The sequence below is a fragment of the Melozone crissalis genome, unplaced genomic scaffold (assembly GCF_028551555.1).
Source record: "Melozone crissalis strain CALT ecotype California unplaced genomic scaffold, PUWL_Pcris_2 ptg000060l_1, whole genome shotgun sequence".
Lineage (NCBI taxonomy): Eukaryota > Metazoa > Chordata > Aves > Passeriformes > Passerellidae > Melozone > Melozone crissalis.
In genome coordinates this window covers 559,777-577,462 of record NW_026535838.1, presented here as the reverse complement: position 1 = coordinate 577,462, position 17,686 = coordinate 559,777, and the positions used below count along the sequence as shown (strand labels likewise).

General features: G+C 58.5%; 1 protein-coding gene across 1 annotated transcript in view; it reads right to left on the bottom strand.

Moving 5' to 3' along the window:
* Nucleotides 1–1,776: 1,776 nt before the first annotated feature.
* The window catches only part of TOMM5 (translocase of outer mitochondrial membrane 5), a 184,756-nt gene continuing 168,846 nt past the window's right edge, over nucleotides 1,777–17,686 (bottom strand). Inside the window, exons 2-3 of the mRNA XM_054287619.1 lie at nucleotides 2,471–2,600; nucleotides 1,777–2,109 (exon numbers count right to left, since the gene is read on the bottom strand). Of these exons, the coding sequence (XP_054143594.1) occupies nucleotides 2,075–2,109; nucleotides 2,471–2,591 (156 nt within the window). The 5' untranslated portion in view covers nucleotides 2,592–2,600 and the 3' untranslated portion in view covers nucleotides 1,777–2,074. The remainder of the gene's footprint in view (nucleotides 2,110–2,470; nucleotides 2,601–17,686) is intronic.

The following is a 17,686-nucleotide window of genomic DNA, read 5'->3' as shown; positions in this document are numbered from 1 at the left end:
ATTGTGCACTTCCACAGTCTAATGATTTCCCTAAAAGACCATTGTATTAACCCACCAGGTGCAATCCATTCTTCATCTGGCAGCATTGTCAGGAGCTGTGCAGAGCCAGAGGGTCTCCCTGAGCCTCCTTTTCTCCACCTGAGCCCCTTCCCAGCTCTCTCAGCCCCTCCTGGGCTCCATTCCCTTCCCAGCTCTGTCCCCTGGACTCTCCAGCCCCTCAGAGGGGCCCGAGCTGGACCCAGCCCTGGAGATGGAGCCTGGGCAGGGCCAGCACAGGGACAGTCACTGCCCCGTGCTCCTGGCACAGCCCTGGGCCCTCCTGGCCGCCTGGAATCGTGGCCACGAGCCGCAGCTCTGGTCTCTCCTGGCAGCATCCCCTGTCCCTCAGGGGACACAGCACTCCAGTGGCACTGGGAGGGTCTCCTCCCCCTGTGTGCCCCATTCCCCGAGGTTCTGGCAAGGCCGTGCTGCTCCTGGAGCTCAGACACCTCTGCTCTTGCCTCACTCCTCATCCAGCAGTGTGGCAGCAACGACACAGCCTGCTCCGGGAGGGGACCCTCAGCAGAGCCACCTGTAAGGCAGGGACACACCGCTGTGGGGGACAATAGGAAGAGTTTGTGAAGGGACACCTGCCTAGTGCTGGAAAATCAGAGAGCTGCACCAAACTGGGATGGCTGGATCATTCCTGGGCACACCAAGGCACAGGAACAGCTGCTCTGAGGGGCACGAGGGCCTGGGCATCCCATGGGGATCCCATGTGGATCCCACAGGGGTCTGGGGCTGTGCTGGACACCAGTGTGTTGTGTGACATCCTCTCCCCAAGGTCAGCGTGTGACACAGCGCATCCAGCACGGCCAGACCTCAGAGCCCTGGCCCGGCTGTCAGCACTGTCCCCAGCACCAGCCCTGGCAGGGACATTCCTGGGCCAGAGCACAAGGAAATCCCCCGTCTGAGACAGCAGGGGGAGAAGCCTGTTCCTCCCTGCAGCCTCCAGGCTAGCTGAGCTCAGGAATGCCCTGGATCTCATTTCCCGGGGAATGCAGAGCCTCTGCAGATGGATCACCTGCCCGGATGCAGCAGGCACCTGAGGCTGCAGGCAGGGAGCCCCCGAGGGACTCGGCTCTGCTCCCAAATTATCACCCAGTGCCCAAAGCTGAGCTGCACTTCCAGGAGCCCTGGCCCGTGAGCCAAGGGCAGATCCCGGCGGCTCCTGGGCCACCAGAGCTGGCACAGCCCCACCCTGCCCCACCTGCACACACATTTTTGTGCACAGCTGTGGGACCCCGGTGCGTGCAGGTCTCTGGGAGAGCATCAGCCCTGATCCAGCTCCAGGGCCTAAAGACAGCACAGCTGCTGTCAGCACTGGGCTGCCTGATGGTTTGTGCTGTGCAGCATGTGTGGGCTGGGCAGAGCCTGCGGGAGCTGGGCTGGGCAGGCTGCACAAGGGAACGCTGCCAGGGATGCCATCAATGCCCCCCAACATCTGCAGGGGCTGCCAGAGCACGGGCCGGGCTCTGCTCGGCGCTGCCGGTGCCAGCAGCAGCAGCAGCAGCCATTAAAGAAAGGGCAGCAGGAGGGAGAACTGGTGTGCATGGAGGGACAGCAGAGCCCTGGAGCAGCTGCCCAGGGAGGGCCTGGAGTGTCCCTGTGTGGAGCCATCCCAGCCCCAGCTGGGCACCTTCCTGTGCCCCTGCCCCTCTGCCCTGCCTCCCCTCCCATCCCCGGGCCTCACCCAGCTCCATCACTGTAATTAATTATCACAAACACAGCAGGACAGGGCCGTGGCACAGCTGCTCTCCCGTTTATTTCCATCGGGCTGTTGTTGGGCTGGGTGCAGGGCAGACTGGGCGTTCACACGGACGGGGGGTGAGCTGGGCAGCCGCAGTGCGGGGCGGACAGGGGCTCTGTTCACGGCACAGCGAGCGCTCCGTCACGGCCGGGACTCCCCGCCGGCCCGCCCGTGCTGCCGGTGCCGAGGGGACACCCTCGGGAGCCATGCGGCGCCGGCCGCGCGCCGCTCCCGCCGCAGTGCCCGGGGAGAGCAGCCGCAGGTCATCCCGCCGGTCCCGGGGGCTCATATACTGTCCAGCTTCTTCAGGATGAACGGAGCTGCGGAGAAAACATCGCCGAGTCGGGCGCGGCCCGCGCCGAGACTGCTGCGGGACGGTGCCGCAGCTCAGACACCGCGCCCGACGTGAGACACCCCCCGGGCGGCCCCGGCACGGCACCGGGAGCGCGGGACCGGGACAGACCCGGAGCCCGGAACGCGTGGCCGGGATATGCCAGGGAACAGGGCCCCAGAACAGCCCCGGAGCTGAGGCCCAGCACATCCCGGGAGCGCGGGGCCGGGATATCCTCGGTGACGGGGGTCCAGGACACCTCCGAAGCTCAGGCCCAGCACATCCCGGGAGCGAGAGCCCAGAGGCCGGGCCCGGCGCAAGCCCGGGCCGCGCCACCCGGTGTCACTCACTGATCCGCAGCAGTGCGACGTAGATGACGAAGTTGCGGACGGAGGCGAGCACGTCGCGGCGCATCTTGCGGCGCAGCTCCTCGGGGTCCATCTTGGGCCCCAGCCCCTCGATGCGGAACATCCCGGAGCGGAGCGCGACCCCGACCCCAATCCCGGCCCCGCTCCCGACCCGGCCCCGGCGCCGCTGGCGGCCACGCTCGGCGGGAATACGTCACCAGACGCGCCGCGCCTCGCGCGACCCCGGCGGCCGCCGGCGCGCGGAAATGGCGTCACTTCCGGTCGGGCGTGAGGGGAGCGGGACAAGGATGGGGACAGAGGGACAGGGATGGGGACAGGGGCAGAGGGACAGCGACAGGGAGGGGGGCAAGGGACCGAGATGAGGACAAGGGACAGGGACGGGACAGAAGGACAGGGATGGGGACAAGGGACAGGGAACAGAGGGACAGGGATGGGGACAGAGGGACAAGGACGGGGACAGGGAACAGAGAGACAAGGGATGGGAACAAAAGCAGAGACAGGGAGCGGGACCGGGATGGGGGCAAGGACAGGGACAGGGACCGGGACAAGGAACAGTGACAGGGCCAAGACACAAAACCAGGGATGGGGACAGCTCAATCCGCGGCGTGTCGCGGGCACGAGCAGAGGCTGTCAGCACCCAAACCCCCCTGCCCCGGCAGCCGGGGGCGCTGGGGCTCGGGAAAGGAGGGTCAACCCCAGCCCCGGGCGGGCAGCGAGCTCACAGCGTGCCCAGCCTGGGCAGAGCCAGCCCGGCTCCCCGGGGCTGCCCTGGGGCACACGGAGCTCCCTGCCAGGGGACAGTGCCAGGAGAAGGGACAAACTGCTGGGCACAGCGGGGCTGGGCACAGGGCAGGGCAGGCAGCCCCGGGCACAGCAGGGACAGAGCCAGCGTGGCACTGGGCAGTGACAGCAGCAGGGAGGGCACTGACTGCCCACAGAACCGGGGCACCGCAGTGCCTTGGGTTGGTAAAACGTGTCAGCAGCGAAGGGTTTGCTTGTGCTGCATGTGTGGGTTTGCCACCCAGCAAAACTGAACTAAAAAGCTGTAAATAAACCAAGTATCTTGACTCTGGGGGGAAGAACCTGGATTGGGGCAGGAGTAGGCCGGGCTGTGTGTGAGAGGGCATGTCACACAGAGCACTGAGAGTAACAGGATCCCAAGGGATTTGGGGCTGGAATGTCCCTGTGGAGCTCCCAGCCCAGCCCTGCCCAGGCAGGGTGCCCTGGTGCATCCCACAGGAAGGTGCCCAGCTGGGGCTGGGATGGCTCCACACAGGGACACTCCAGGCCCTCCCTGGGCAGCTGCTCCAGGGCTCTGCTGTCCCTCCATGCACACCAGTTCTCCCTCCTGCTGCCCTTTCTTTGATGGCCGCTGCTGCTGCTGCTGGCACCGGCAGCGCCGAGCAGAGCCCGGCCCGTGCTCTGGCAGCCCCTGCAGATGTTGGGGGGCATTGATGGCATCCCTGGCAGCGTTCCCTTGTGCAGCCTGCCCAGCCCAGCTCCCGCAGGCTCTGCCCAGCCCACACATGCTGCACAGCACAAACCATCAGGCAGCCCAGTGCTGACAGCAGCTGTGCTGTCTTTAGGCCCTGGAGCTGGATCAGGGCTGACGCTCTCCCAGAGACCTGCACGCACCGGGATCCCACAGCTGTACACAAACATCAGATTCATTTCCCAACATGCAGCGAGCCAATAATTACACACTGGAGAGAGACAGTAAGTATTTATTTCGGTTGTGTAAACCCACGTGCTCGGTGTATTCCACACATGCAGCACAAGCAAACCCTTCGCTGCTGACACGTTTTACCAACCCAAGGCACTGCGGTGCCCCGGTTCTGTGGGCAGTCAGTGCTGCTGTCACTGCCCAGTGCCACGCTGGCTCTGTCCCTGCTGTGCCCGGGGCTGCCTGCCCTGCCCTGTGCCCAGCCCCGCTGTGCCCAGCAGTTTGTCCCTTCTCCTGGCACTGTCCCCTGGGTGTGCCTGCAGGGAGCTCCTGGTGCTGGGGTTAAACCTGCTTTCCTTGGAGCCCAAAGTGCCCCAAGCTCCCCGATCAGCCTTTCCTGGGGGAGCTTGGCACCTGCAGCCCCCAGAGCACAGGGAATGCTGCCCGAGGGGCACACGGGGTGCCTGGCAGGGCAGAGGCAGAGCCCTGTGCCTCCCCTCAGCGTCCCCACGAGCTGCCTGGGCCCTGCGGCCTGCCAGGGAGAAAAAGGCATTTCTGTCAGCTCAGCAGAGGCAGAGGCAATTCCAGAGCAGCTGCTCCCGCTGTGCCCCTGATTGCAGGGCTAATTGAGCTAATTGAGCCTGACCCCCTGGCTGCAGGCCCGGCCAGGTGGCAGAGGAGCAGCGTTCCCAGAGCACCCACAGCCAGCAGGGACAGCAGGGACACGAGAGGAGCAGCGTTCCCAAGGCGCCCCAGCAGTGACAGGGTGTTCAATCCCAGGCCAGGACAGCCCGTCCCAGCCACAGGAGGTGCAGCCCTGCCCTCCCAAGAGCTTTGCAGCAGCGTGCCCAGGGCAAGCACGGCTCAGCTCCCGGTGACACAGGCGCAGGGCAGTGCCAGCTGCAGGCAGCCCCGTCGCTCACTCCGAGCCAGGCTCTCCCCAGCCCTGCTGGCAGGAGCAGACTGGCAGGGCCCGAGCCAGCCTGGCACAGGCCCAGGGAGTCTCAGTGTGCGTTCTGTGCCTGCTGCTCTCCAGCCTCACTCTCTGCTGGAGCAGGCTGAGAGGGGCTGCTTGCCAGAGCTTGGCTAGGAGGAGACGGGGGAATGTGAGCCAGTCTGGGCAAGCCGAGTGAAACACGGCACAGGGCTGAGCACGGGCTGGAGAGGAACAGCAGGAGGGGACTGGAGTGCTGCTAAGGAGCAGTACAGCTCTGCAGGACAGGGACTGGGCCGTTCTGGCCACAAGCTGCTCCACTGGAACCACCCCATTCTGTTCATCCCTTTGTGACGTGGGGGATGAGGAACGTTTCCTGCGGGAGGTGCTCCCATGGATAGGCCAGAGCCCTCAGGTGTCGCAGACATTTTTTCACAGAAATACTTTCTTTCAGATTTGTCCATTTTCTGGGAAGCTGAGGGCCCCAGAAGAGAATGTAAACAGTGGTTATCAGCTGCTGTGAAATGCAATAGGATGCACCTGTGATTGGCTCATGTTCCCATGTCTATAATTAAAGGCCAATCACAGGAGCAAGCTGGGGACAGAGTCCCTGGACACAACTTTGTTATTCTTCTTTTCTTTCTCTTCTTAGCCTAGCAGCCTCTGCAACTTCTCTCTTTATTCTTATTAGTATAGTTATAATGTATTAGATATCATATATCAATAAATCCAGCCTTCTGATCAGGAAACAAGATTCTCGTCCAACTCTCACCACCCCAGCGACCCACTCAGGTGTGAGGTGACTGGCAAGGCAGGGAAAGCCTTGCCTTGGGTTTTGACACCTTCCTGAGCTGTCCTTGGGGTGTTTGTGGCACCTTTCCAGAGTTCCCTCAAACCTCTGCGCTCCAAAGCTTGGACAGCTCATACCGCAATCACCACTTCAGCTGCAGTCAGTCCCATCATTACAGGAGAATTTCCCTTTCCATTCCTTGGAGCTGCAGGAAGATTACATGTGTGGCACTGCCCTGAGCACTCTGACCAGAGCCTGGCACCACCAGGAGCAGCTGGCCGGGGGTGCAGGCACTGCCACAGGGGCAGCTGCTCCTCCCCAGGGGTGTGAGGAGAGCCAGACTCCACTGGCACAGAGACAGAGGGGCACGAGCGCAACTGCTCAGCAGCTCTGTCAGACACAGCACACAATGCTCTGATAACAGCAAGGTAAAGCTGTCAGAAACACTGAGTTAGACACAGATCTTTAAAAAATCCCACTCAACAGTGATGCCTCAGGTTTTAGCTTTGATATTTTTCAGGTTCTGTGCTGCTTTAGTGTGTGGGTCTGGGCTCCATATCAGGGGATGGTGAGCTCTGTGCACAGAGCAGGGAGACAAAACAATTCCTGCTCCAGCTGGGGAACAAATGACCCAAATCTCAGCCCAGGAGCACAAACCCCGTGGGCTGGAGAGAGAAAAACAAGCAGGGTGGGACTGCCTGGGCTAAAGCTGGGATGGGACAATGAACTGCAAGGTGCAAATGGAGCAGAACTGATCCCAGGGACAGACCCCAGGAGCGCTCGTGCATTTTGGGGCCATTTTGAGTTCATTTTGTGACCATTTGGGTTCATTTTGTGACCATTTTGGGTTCATTTTGGGGCCATTTTGGTTCATCTTGGGTGCAGCCCTGGCTGGGCTCTGGTGCTGCCCAAGGTGCATCCATGGGGGAGACCCTTTTAATAAATCTCTGCTCTATTCTGGAACTCCGTCCAGCCTCTGTTCCAGGGCAGCCTGAACAAGGCATCAACAGCAACGGGGAAGGAACACTTACAGGCAGGCAGTTCCCCTGTGGGGAGGCTGAGTGCACCAAGGAAGTACAAGGATAGGAAGGAGCATCAAGGAATGTGAAAATGGATTGCAGAGACCTGCAAATGTGGCAGTGCTGTGAGGAGGAGGCAGCCGGGCAGCCCCGTGTGTGGTCAGCACTGCTGGAGCCTCGCACCACAGCTGGGTGGCCATGGTGGCGCCAAAATCACCTGATAAATCCCTGGCAGCATGGAGCATTAACAACCTGCCTTTCCTTATTGCACGAGGGGACATCTCCTCTGGAATATCGTGCATGTGCAGCACAGAAAGTGCTCCTGTTTGGATTCTATATCTTACAGACATACTAATTTATTTCCCTGGAATAAGCATACATAGGATAGTCATTTCCCCAAAATCATAAATGTATGTTCCCTTCCTTTTGTTTATGGATTCTGCTGTCCCAGGGGTCTCCTGGGGGCCACAGACCCCAGAGCTGCAGCTGAGCGCTTGAGGAGCTGCTGTTATTTCCAAATGTGGAGCTGAGCTGGCCTGAGCGGGCTGGTGAGCCTGCCGTTCCTCTGGGTTAATGTTTGACAGGCTCCTTGGGAATGAGCGCCGTGTGCTTCCCCAGGACAGCGGCTGGTGAAGAATGGCCATTGTGCGAGCCCACTGGCCGTGCAAGCAGCGCCAGCAGCTCCTGCCGGGCCAGCAGCAGGCTGCTCAGCACACCCGCTGTCCCTGCCAGGCCTGGGGACGCCGGGGCAGGGCAGAGTGAGCCCTGCTCAGGGCGAGGCTCCAGCTGCTCCCCGTCACCCCTGACACTGCCCACGAACAGCCTCACCCGTGCCCAGGACAAGGGAACTGGGAATCTGACTCCATGTCCTTACAAGGCCTTTTGAATATTTTATATGATGTGATGTGGTATGATGTGATATGATATAAAATATAACATAACATGATATGATATAATATACTGTATTATATCATGTTGTATTGTATTGTATTATGCTGTATTGTATTATGTTGTTTTATGTTATATTGTATTATATCATGTTGTATCATGTTGTATCATGTTATATTATATTATATTATATTATATTATATTATATTATATCATATCATATCATATCATATCATATAATATCATATCATATTTATTATATCATATTTCATATCATATAATATATCATATATCATATAATATATCATATATCATATCATAGAATGCTATACTAAAACTCTACTAAAGAACAGAGGAAGGATACAGACAGAAGACTTAACAAGATGCAAATGAAAAACTCATGACTGACTCCTTAGAGTCCAACACAGCTGATGGTGATTGGCCATTCGCTAAAAACAATTCACACGTTGGACAAACAATCTCCAAACACAATCCAAAGCAGCAAAACACAGGAGAAGCAAATGAGATAATATTTGTTTTGCGTTTCACTGAGGCTTCTCAGCTTCCCAGAAGAAAATCCTGGGCATGGGGGTCAATATGAAAATATGACAGTGACACTCCCCTTTCCTGTCTGAGAGCACACTGACAAGGGGACGCAGGGCTGCCGCCTCCGGGGCTCCATGGCCCAGCCGTGCCAGGGCCTTGCTCCAGCGCTGTCACCCCGGGGCACGGGTGGCTCCACAGGTGCCTCCCAGGGCGGTGTCAGGCACAGGACAGTCCCTGCTGGGCACGGATTTTCCTGCTGAAGCTGAGAAGTTTCAGCAACAAATGCAAACAATGGTTATCTGCTGCTGTGGAATGCAACAGGTGCATCTGGGATTGGCCCACGTTGGATGTTTATAATTAATGGCCAATCAAGACGGAGCTATCTCGGACAGAGTCCAAGAGAGCTGACTTTGTTATTCATTCTTTTCTATTCTTAGCTTAGCTAGCCTTCTGAAGAAACCTTTTCCTTTTTTTTTCTTTTTTGTCCAGTTATAATGTAATATATATATCATAAAATAATAAATCAAGCCCTCTGAACAAGGAGCCAACATTCTCGTCTCTTGCCTCATCCAAAAACCCCTGTGACCATGGTCACACCATCAATGCCACATTTTCCTGCATTCAGCTCCTGCAGCGAGCCCTGGACGTGCCCCACAGCTTGTCCTGTGTCCCTGGCTGTGTCTCTGCTCAGGACAGGCGGGTGCCCCCAGCCCCGTGGGACTGGGGGTGCTGGACGGGTCCCCCTGAGGCTTGGGGCTCTGCTGATGTGCGCAGATGAACTGTTCAGCACCGCAGCCAGTGTTCCCCGTTCTCTCATCTCTGGGAGGGCCAGGGGTGACCGTGGTGTCATTGCAGTGTGCCCCAGCCAGCTCACCTGAAGCCAGCTGTTCTAACTCACCCATAAATTCTCAGCTGGGCCATCCCAGGGGTGTCCCCAGCGCCCCAGTGGGTTTGCACCCCTCAGACCGTCCCGTCCTGCTGTGGCCTGGGGCTGTGTCGTCCCAAGGGCTGCTCAGCACTCCAGGGGAAAGCTTCCCTTCCTGCTCTTCTCTCTTCTCTTGGGAGAGGTGAATGTGGCCCTGCCACTTGTGGAGCTGCACCCACGGCTGGGGACCCCTCAGGTGGTGGAACCAGAACCCCCAGAGGCTTTGGCAGGAAATCAGAGAGGATGCTGTAAAGCAATGTCAAGGCCTCGAGGGAGATATTTCAGACTTTTCACCCATTTTCCTGTGATCCAGGGAGGGACAGAGACAAGAGGAAAGGTGAGCCCACAGAAACTGTGACCTGTGACCACAGCAGCTGCTGCACCAGCACCGAGGGTGGGCGAGACTTGTGTGGTGTCCTCAGCAGCTTGTGTGTGCTGGGCTTGGTGATGAGCAGAACCAGAGCCCTTCAGGCATGCAGCAGAGCAGAGGAGAGGGGTGCTGCTGTGCCCTGTCTGCAGCCTCACCCCGTGGAAGCGTGCCTGGAGCTGGGGCTGCTCCTGAAGGCACCAAAACCCTGAGCACAGAGGCCAGGGAGCCCCAGGACCTCTGCACGAGGGGCTCCAGAGGGGCTGGTGTTCTGCTGTGAGCTGTGGAGGGATTTCCTCCTTCACTACTGCAGCTCTGCAGAGTTCCCCAGGTCCTTAATCCTGTCCAGGCCCTTAATCCTGCCCAGGTCCTTAATCCCAGTCACCCCATTGGTGTCATCCGGGCTGCAGGACGTGGAGCTGAGTGTGCCCGCAGGCTCAGCTCACAAACTGAGAGCTGCCAGAGGCTCCATCCTGCATGGACAGAGCCTGGCATGTCAGCAGCCACAAGCTGTAACTTCCCAAGCAGTTCTGAAATGTTTCCCAGGGCAGCTGTGACAGGGTCCAAGCGTGAGTGGTGATGAATGCTGCTTGGAGACAAAATGTCCTGTAACTTTTTGAGTTATTGTTCCCCACGCCTCCGGAACTGCAGCTGCTCAGAGGCAAGGAAACCAGTGCCCAGCTCCACCCCACACAGGCCCAAATTTCGTGTTTTGTAGGTCAGCACAGGCTTCAGATGTCTCTTGCTAGTGGGTACCAGTATTCACCCCCAGGACAAACAACCAGGGCTTTATTTCTTTTTTAATTAAGCATCTGCTTCCTGTGTGGATGGCTTTGAAAACATCACCCAGGGCCACGAGGGAGGGGAGATGTGATGCAGTTTCCCAGGGAAGCTGCATGAATCAGCAACTGATGCAAAGCCCTTTTCTGAGCACTGTTTAATGTTGCATTAATTTCAGATGTCAGGCCTCAACCCCATTTCTTTGTCAATTTCAGCGACCACAGGCTAGCGCTGCCCGTGAAAGGTGCCAAACTTAGTTCTCACGTCAGCGGGGGAGAAAAATAACCCTGATTTCTGCGGGCGAGCTGTTTTGGGAGAGGAGCGGTTCTGGAGGAGGGGCCGGGCAGCAGGAGCCCTGTCCCCGGTGGTGTTTGTGCACAGAGCCCGGCCGGGAGCGGCGGAGTCGCGGAGCGGAGATGCTGCCGGAGGGGCTCGATCGATGCCCCGGGGCAGGGAGGGCACCTTGGCGGCCAGGGCAGGTGCCAGGGCAGGAAGGAGCGGCTGAGCGCGGGATGCGGGCTCCGTGTCCGTCTGTCCGTGCCCTTGGCACCGCCGGCAGCAGCGAGCGGCTGGGGGCCAAGCGGGATCCTATCCTCTCTTAGCAGAATAGGACTAAACCAAACACAAATCCGAAAAATCGTAGCCTTTTCTTCCGTCTCCCACCTAGGCTGAATAGCAGTCCTTATTATATCTACAACGCTAAACTCACCCTCCTCAGTACGCTATAAGAACGGCAACCGTTTTCCTCACCCTAAACGCAGTCAAAGTCCTAAAGCCATCTACCCTAATAACTGCATGGACAAAATTCCGTCCCTGAACGCAATACTGCTCCTAACCCTGCTCTCCCTTGCAGGACTCCCTCCCCTGACAGGATTCCTGCCCCAATGACTTATCATTCAAGGACTGACTAAGCAAGACATAGCCCCGGCAGCCACGCTTATCTCCCTCCTTTTCCTGCTAAGCCTGTTCTCTCACCTTTGTCTCGCACGCTGCACAACAAGCGGGACCCCAAATAACACCCGGGGTGACAGGGTGGGACCCCAAATAACACCCGGGGTGACAGAGTGGGACCCCAAACAACACCCGGGGTGACAGGGTGGGACCCCAAGTAACACCCGGCCTCGCCCGCTCCCTCCAGCCCTGCCCGGGGAGCCCAGGGACACAGAGAGAGCTGGGAACACAAACTGGGGACTCGGAGCAAGGGACATCCCGTCCACAGCTGTCCCCGAGAGACTCAGCCCCGTATTCCAGGGATGGCATCTGTCCGTAGAGGTCAACCCCTGCACACGCTTGGGACCATCAGCACGGGCACGGGGTGCGGGGGTGCGGGGTGCGGGGGTGCGGGGTGCGGGGATGGGGGATGCGGGCCGAGCCCACCGGTGCGGGGATGCGGGGCGGGGGCGGGGGCGGGCCGGGGGCGGCTCCCGGGGGCGGGCCCCGCCGCTGTCATTGAGAAGCCGCCGGTGCCCGCGGGCGCGGCAGCGCTGCGCTCCCGGCCGCAGGTAACGGGGCTCGCTCGGGGTGGGCGCGGGGTCCGCTCAGCTGCGGTGCCGCCGGGGCTCGCGGCCGCTCCGCTCCGGTGCCGCCCTGTCCCGCTCCCGCCGCGCGTGTCCCGTTCGGGGCCGCGAGCTCCGTCCCCTTCCCCGCGCGTTGGGCGATGATTTAGCGGCTTCTGTCCGATCCTGCCCCAAACGCCGTGGGCTGGTTTCCTTGTCGGTGCGAGGAAACCACACACATGCGCCCCGCTCTAATAACAAAACCCGCGAGCAAAAAACCTCCGCGCGCTTCTCAGCCGTTGGATTCACAGCCAGGATTTTGGGCTCTTTAACCAGATGGGGGAGAATATTGTGCGAGAAGTCTGGCCGGAGCTGGGGCGAGCAGGAGCAGGGCGATTTCACCGCGCGGGTGTCGGGGTTCCCTGTGGGCAGCCGGGGCTCGGAGCTCCGGAGCGGCGCCGACGGGCAGGGCGGGCTCCGGCGGGGCTGGGGGCTCGTACCCCTGCCCACAGCAGCTCTGGGGGCTCGTACCCCTGCCCACAGCAGCTCTGGGGGCTGGCACCCCTGCCCACAGCAGCTCTGGGGGCTAGCACCCCTGCCCACAGCAGCTCTGGGGGCTGGTACCCCTGCCCACAGCAGCTCTGGGGGCTGGTACCCCTGCCCACAGCAGCTCTGGGGGCTCGTACCCCTGCCCACAGCAGCTCTGGGGGCTCGTACCCCTGCCCACAGCAGCTCTGGGGGCTGGTACCCCTGCCCACAGCAGCTCTGGGGGCTCGTACCCCTGCCCACAGCAGCTCTGGGGGCTCGTACCCCTGCCCACAGCAGCCTTGTGCCGTTCGTGGCGCTCACCCGGCTCTCCGGGCACCGGGATCGCACCTGCCCAGGTCACCTGTTCCAGGCGTGCTCGGTGCTCTGGTCTCCCGAGCATCGTGCGTTGTTACTGACAGCTCTCAGCTCCTCTGGCTCCTTGTCTCAGGTGTGTTTGCTCCATTCCTGGGAAGCTTCCTGAGGTTTCTGCTCCCGGGCAGGCCTGGGTGGCACCTGAGGTGCCGGTGGGGTGTGTGAGATGAGCCTGAGCGGTCCGAAGGGGCTGTGCAATGGAACATTAGCTCTGCATTAGCCACGGAGCTCTGTTCCAGAGGAGCAGAGCTGCTGGCCCAGGAGATTCAGCAGATCCAGAGGCGGAAATGGCAATCCTGTAGGAGAGGGAGCCCTCAGTGAACCATTTCCTTCACTTTATCTCTTTCTGTGATTCTGTTCTTGCTCCCAAGTGGGGCTCTCTGCAGCGAGGCGCAGAGACAGATGTTGGGAGAGCTGTTGCAGAGCCTGAGAGGAATCCAGGCTGGAAATGACACAAATTCTGGAAGTCTGCAGGCAGCATTTAACCCCCTCTGCTTCAATTCCAGCTGACTAGAGAGGCCCATGCCTCATTTCCCCCATCTGTGAACTGACCTGGCCAGGCCAGAGAGGAACCTCTGGGGCCACTCTGGGTGGGAAGGCCAAGGCAAGGGCATGAGAGGGACAGCAGGGACATGGCAAACCCCCTGCCCTGCCTGGTGCAGCCCTCAGGAGCAGGCGGATGGTACAGGTTTCCACGTGTGCTGCTGGCTAATGTATCCTGGGTTTCGCTCCCATAAGGTTTAGTGAATTACCCTCTACATTCTTGCTGAGCAATCTGCTGTCAAGCAGGTGCTTAATGCTGCTCAGTGCTCTGGGCTCTCCCTCTTTGTGGACAGCCTGTATTTCCAGAGCTGGGGAGAAGCTCCGGGCTCCTCTGCTGTGCCTCTGTGTGTGGCATGACATTCCTGAATCAATATTTCTGAAGTGCAGGTGTTTTCCCCTTTGTCCTGTTCCTCCTTTCCTGACATTTGCCAAAAGGCCACGCCGAAGCTGCTTCCCAGCACTGCTGAGATCTCCTCCACTAACACATGTGCAGGAACTGCTCTGAACTGGAGTTTTTGCCCTGTGGAGGGTCCCAGGAAGGCCTTGGGGGTATTGCAGAGGGCTCCTTGGGAAGGGGCTGTGGGGCAGGGGGCAGGAGGAAACCTGCCCTGTGTGCTGGCAGCCCCTGTGCAGGGCGACGGAGCTGCAGGGCCAAGGAAAGTCTTCACACACTTCCACCTCAGGCTATTTTTAGGAGTGAAAGCTGCTCAAGAGGGAAGTATTGATTTCCCTCCTTTCCACCTTGAACGTTCTGTCTGTCATTTCCTCCGGTTTGTGTGCGCCCTGCACAAAGCTATTCCTGCCTCTCCCCTCGTGCCCCAGCCAGCCCAGCACCCGCGGCCTCTGCTGAAACCACTTCTGTTTGCTGCCCGGGGTCTCTGCGTGCCCAGAAACTCACATTGCAGAGCTCATTCTGCTCTCTGGGGGCCAGAGGGTGCCTGTGTGAACCCTCACCGGTGTCAGCTGGGCGAGGACAGTGCAGGTGCAGCATCTCTCCTGCCTCCCCGGGATGACGAGGGCCAAATTCTCCTGCTGGCTGCTCCTGATTTACAGCAGCTGGATGGAGCATGGGGGTCGTTGTAGGGGTTTTTTGTGTGGTTGAGTTTTTTTGGTTTTGCTTGGGTCTTTTTTTTTTTCTTTTTTTTCTTTTTTCTTTTTTCTTCTTTTTTGTTTTTTGTTTTTCCTTTTTCCTTTTCCCTTTTTCCTTTTTGTTTTTCCTTTTTCCTTTTTTGTTTTTCCTTTTTCCTTTTTTCCTTTTTCCTTTTCCTTTTTCTTTTCTTGCTTGTTTTTTTTTTTTTTTTGGTTTTTTTTTTCCTGGTAGCATTTGTTTATAGGCAGAAATCTGAGTCTCAGGTAGTAATAAAAAGCAACAAAGCTTTTAATTGAACTTGAGTTTTTCCTCTGTGGAGGGTGCCAGGAAGGCCATGGGGATACTCCAGAGTGCTGAGCTCCACAGGCACAAAAAACAAACAAACAAAACTAAAACAAACAAACAATCCCTACAATTAAAAAAAAACAAAAACAAAAACAAACAAACAAAAAAAAACAAACCAAAAAAACCCAAAAAAACCCCACCAAACCAAAAGCCACCCTAAAGCATCTCCAGGAGCTCTGTGGGAAGGTGGGTGGGTTCTGCTCTGTGCTGGTGCCTCCCCAGACCTGGCTGACCTTCAAGAGCTCTGCTGCAGAGAGGCTGGGCCATGCCAGGAGAGGCTCTGGTGCAGCTCAGGCCACGCTGGTCAGGACAGAGCTCAGCTTTCCCTCCCCACTCTCATTGTACATTGCTTTTTGCTCATGTGTAGTCGCAGTCCGCCTCTTTTACTTTGAACCCATCATCCCTTGTCCTGTCACTACAGGCCCTGATAGAAATCTGTCCCCATGTGTCTTGTGAGTTCCCTTTGGGTGCTGGAAGGGGCTCTGAGGTCTCTCCAAAGCCTTCCTTTCTGCAGCCTGAACAATCCCAGCTCTGCCAGCCTTTCCTCACAGCAGAGGTGTTCCAGCCCTCTGATCAAACAGGATGCCTGCTCTGGCCTGGCTGCAGCAGCTCCACATCCTTCCTGTGCTGGGCCTCAGGGCTGGAGGCAGCTCTGCAGGTGGGGTCTCACCTGAGCGGGGCAGAACGGCCCCTCCCTGCAGGTGGGGTCTCACCTGAGCGGGGCAGGGGGGCAGAACGGCCCCTCCCTGCAGGTGGGGTCTCACCTGAGCGGGGCAGGGGGGCAGAACGGCCCCTCCCTGCAGGTGGGGTCTCACCTGAGCGGGGCAGAACGGCCCCTCCCTGCAGGTGGGGTCTCACCTGAGCGGGGCAGGGGGGCAGAACGGCCCCTCCCTGCAGGTGGGGTCTCACCTGAGTGGGGCAGGGGGGCAGAACGGCCCCTCCCTGCAGGTGGGGTCTCACCTGAGCGGGGCAGAACGGCCCCTCCCTGCAGGTGGGGTCTCACCTGAGCGGGGCAGGGGGGCAGAGTGCCCACGCTGGGGGCTCAGGCAGCACAGGGGGTTTCTGGCTCCCAGCACTCATGGCCAGGGCAGGGACAGCTCTCACCCACCAGCACCCCAAGCCCTCCTCCCAGGGCTGCTCCGGGGCCCTTTGCAGCCATGTCTGCTGTCCATGGGTGAGGTCCTGCTCAGGCAGAGCCCAGCAGCTCCCTGCTGGTGGCAAACACCTGAGCAGCGCTGCCAGGAGCTCCTATGGGTGAAGGGACAGGGGAGCAGCATCCAGAGCTTCACAGCAGCTGTGACAGCATCTCACCAGGCAATTCCCTGTCAGTGGGTGCAGGCGTGCTGCTGCTCCTGCTGCCTTGTCTGCTGGGAGACAACACCTTAAAACAAACACGTCATATCAAAAATACCAGGAAAACTTTTGCCCATCCAAAAAAATTCAGTTTGATGAATTAATATCTTCCATGAAATGTAGAATTACTCTCCTTGGGAGCGGGTTTGGTTTCTCCTTGCTGGTCAGAGCTGTGATGTGCCTGTCCTGACCCGGCTGCCACATGGCTCTGGAGTGGGCCCTGACCTTCAGGTCTGCTTTGCTCCTGAAAACCCAGGGGCACCCACTGGGGTTGCTTCCAGACACTGAGCTGTGGCTCTCCAGAAGGGCCAGGAGGCCACGAGAATCCCCGTGGGGTCACAGCTCCCTGTGAGGAGCTCTGTGAGGGACGGAGCCAGCTCCAGCTGCTCAGGGCTGTGCTCAGGGGCCTGGCACAGAAACAGCTGCACAGGGCCAGGGGCAGCCCTGGCACACCCCAGGCTGGCACAGGTGACAGCTGGGGGCCCTGTCTGTCAGGAGCCAGGGATCCCTCTGTCTGTCCTGAGCAGCCCAGACCCTGCCAGGGGGCTCAGAGACCCTGGCTCAGAGCCCAAAATGCCCCTGTGGGTTTGATAGTGACCCATGGAGCAAGTTACCAACCTCAGATGAAGATCTGCAAGCCATGACAAATTAAGTAGAATGACAGTGAATTTATCACAGGGTGAAAAATAGATTTTGGGTTTTTTAGAATGGCGGTTCAGGGGGCAAGATGGAGGGATCTGGGCATGTCCAACCTTTCTCCTTCTTCTTCTTGGCCTCCATCTTCTGGGTGATGTTGGCACTTTGGGATTGGTTTAGAGTAGAAGCTCAGTGTCTAACACAGGTGATGGGTATTGGGAAGTAACTGTAAATATTGCACAGGTAGTTTTTAGTACAAAAAGATAACACTGCCCTGGGGCAGGCAGAGTGCCTCTGACTGTCCTGCTGGACGGACCTGGGCAGGGCAGGAGAAAGAATTTTATAGACAAGGAACAATAAACAACCTTGAGACCGAGAAATGAAGAGCTCTGACTCCTCCTTTGAGTGCTGGGCTGGGAACAGAGACTTTCTAACATTTCTCAAAGTCACTGTGAGCAGCAGAGATCCCAAGACCTGTCCCACTCAGCTCCCTGTGCCCCGAGGATGCTGTGGGGACAGGGGCTGCTCCTGGAGCTGTGCATTGTTTTCAGGAAACACCTGCCAGGCTGCCTCCTCTAGCACACCTCTTGTTTGGCCCAAACGCTGCAGTGTCCTGAAAGGAGAGCAGGTTTTCTTTCCTTAGTGCTCCATCTGGGGGTTTTAAATGTTTGTGCTTGTTTTTCACACTTTCCTCTTTGTCCTATTGGTTAAGAGATTTTGTCTGGGAATTCCCTCTTATAAAGGCCAGATAGAAAATCTGTCTTTTCTGCAGAGAGAAAGGGAAGAGGTGAGGGCTGGAGCTGCAGCTGGAGGTGCTGAGGAGGCCCCTGATCTCTGGAGACACAGCAGGATCACAGGGTCCCCATTGTGGTCGGAGGGGCCTCTCAAGAGCTGTGTGGCTGGAGGGACAGGGTGAATTGCGC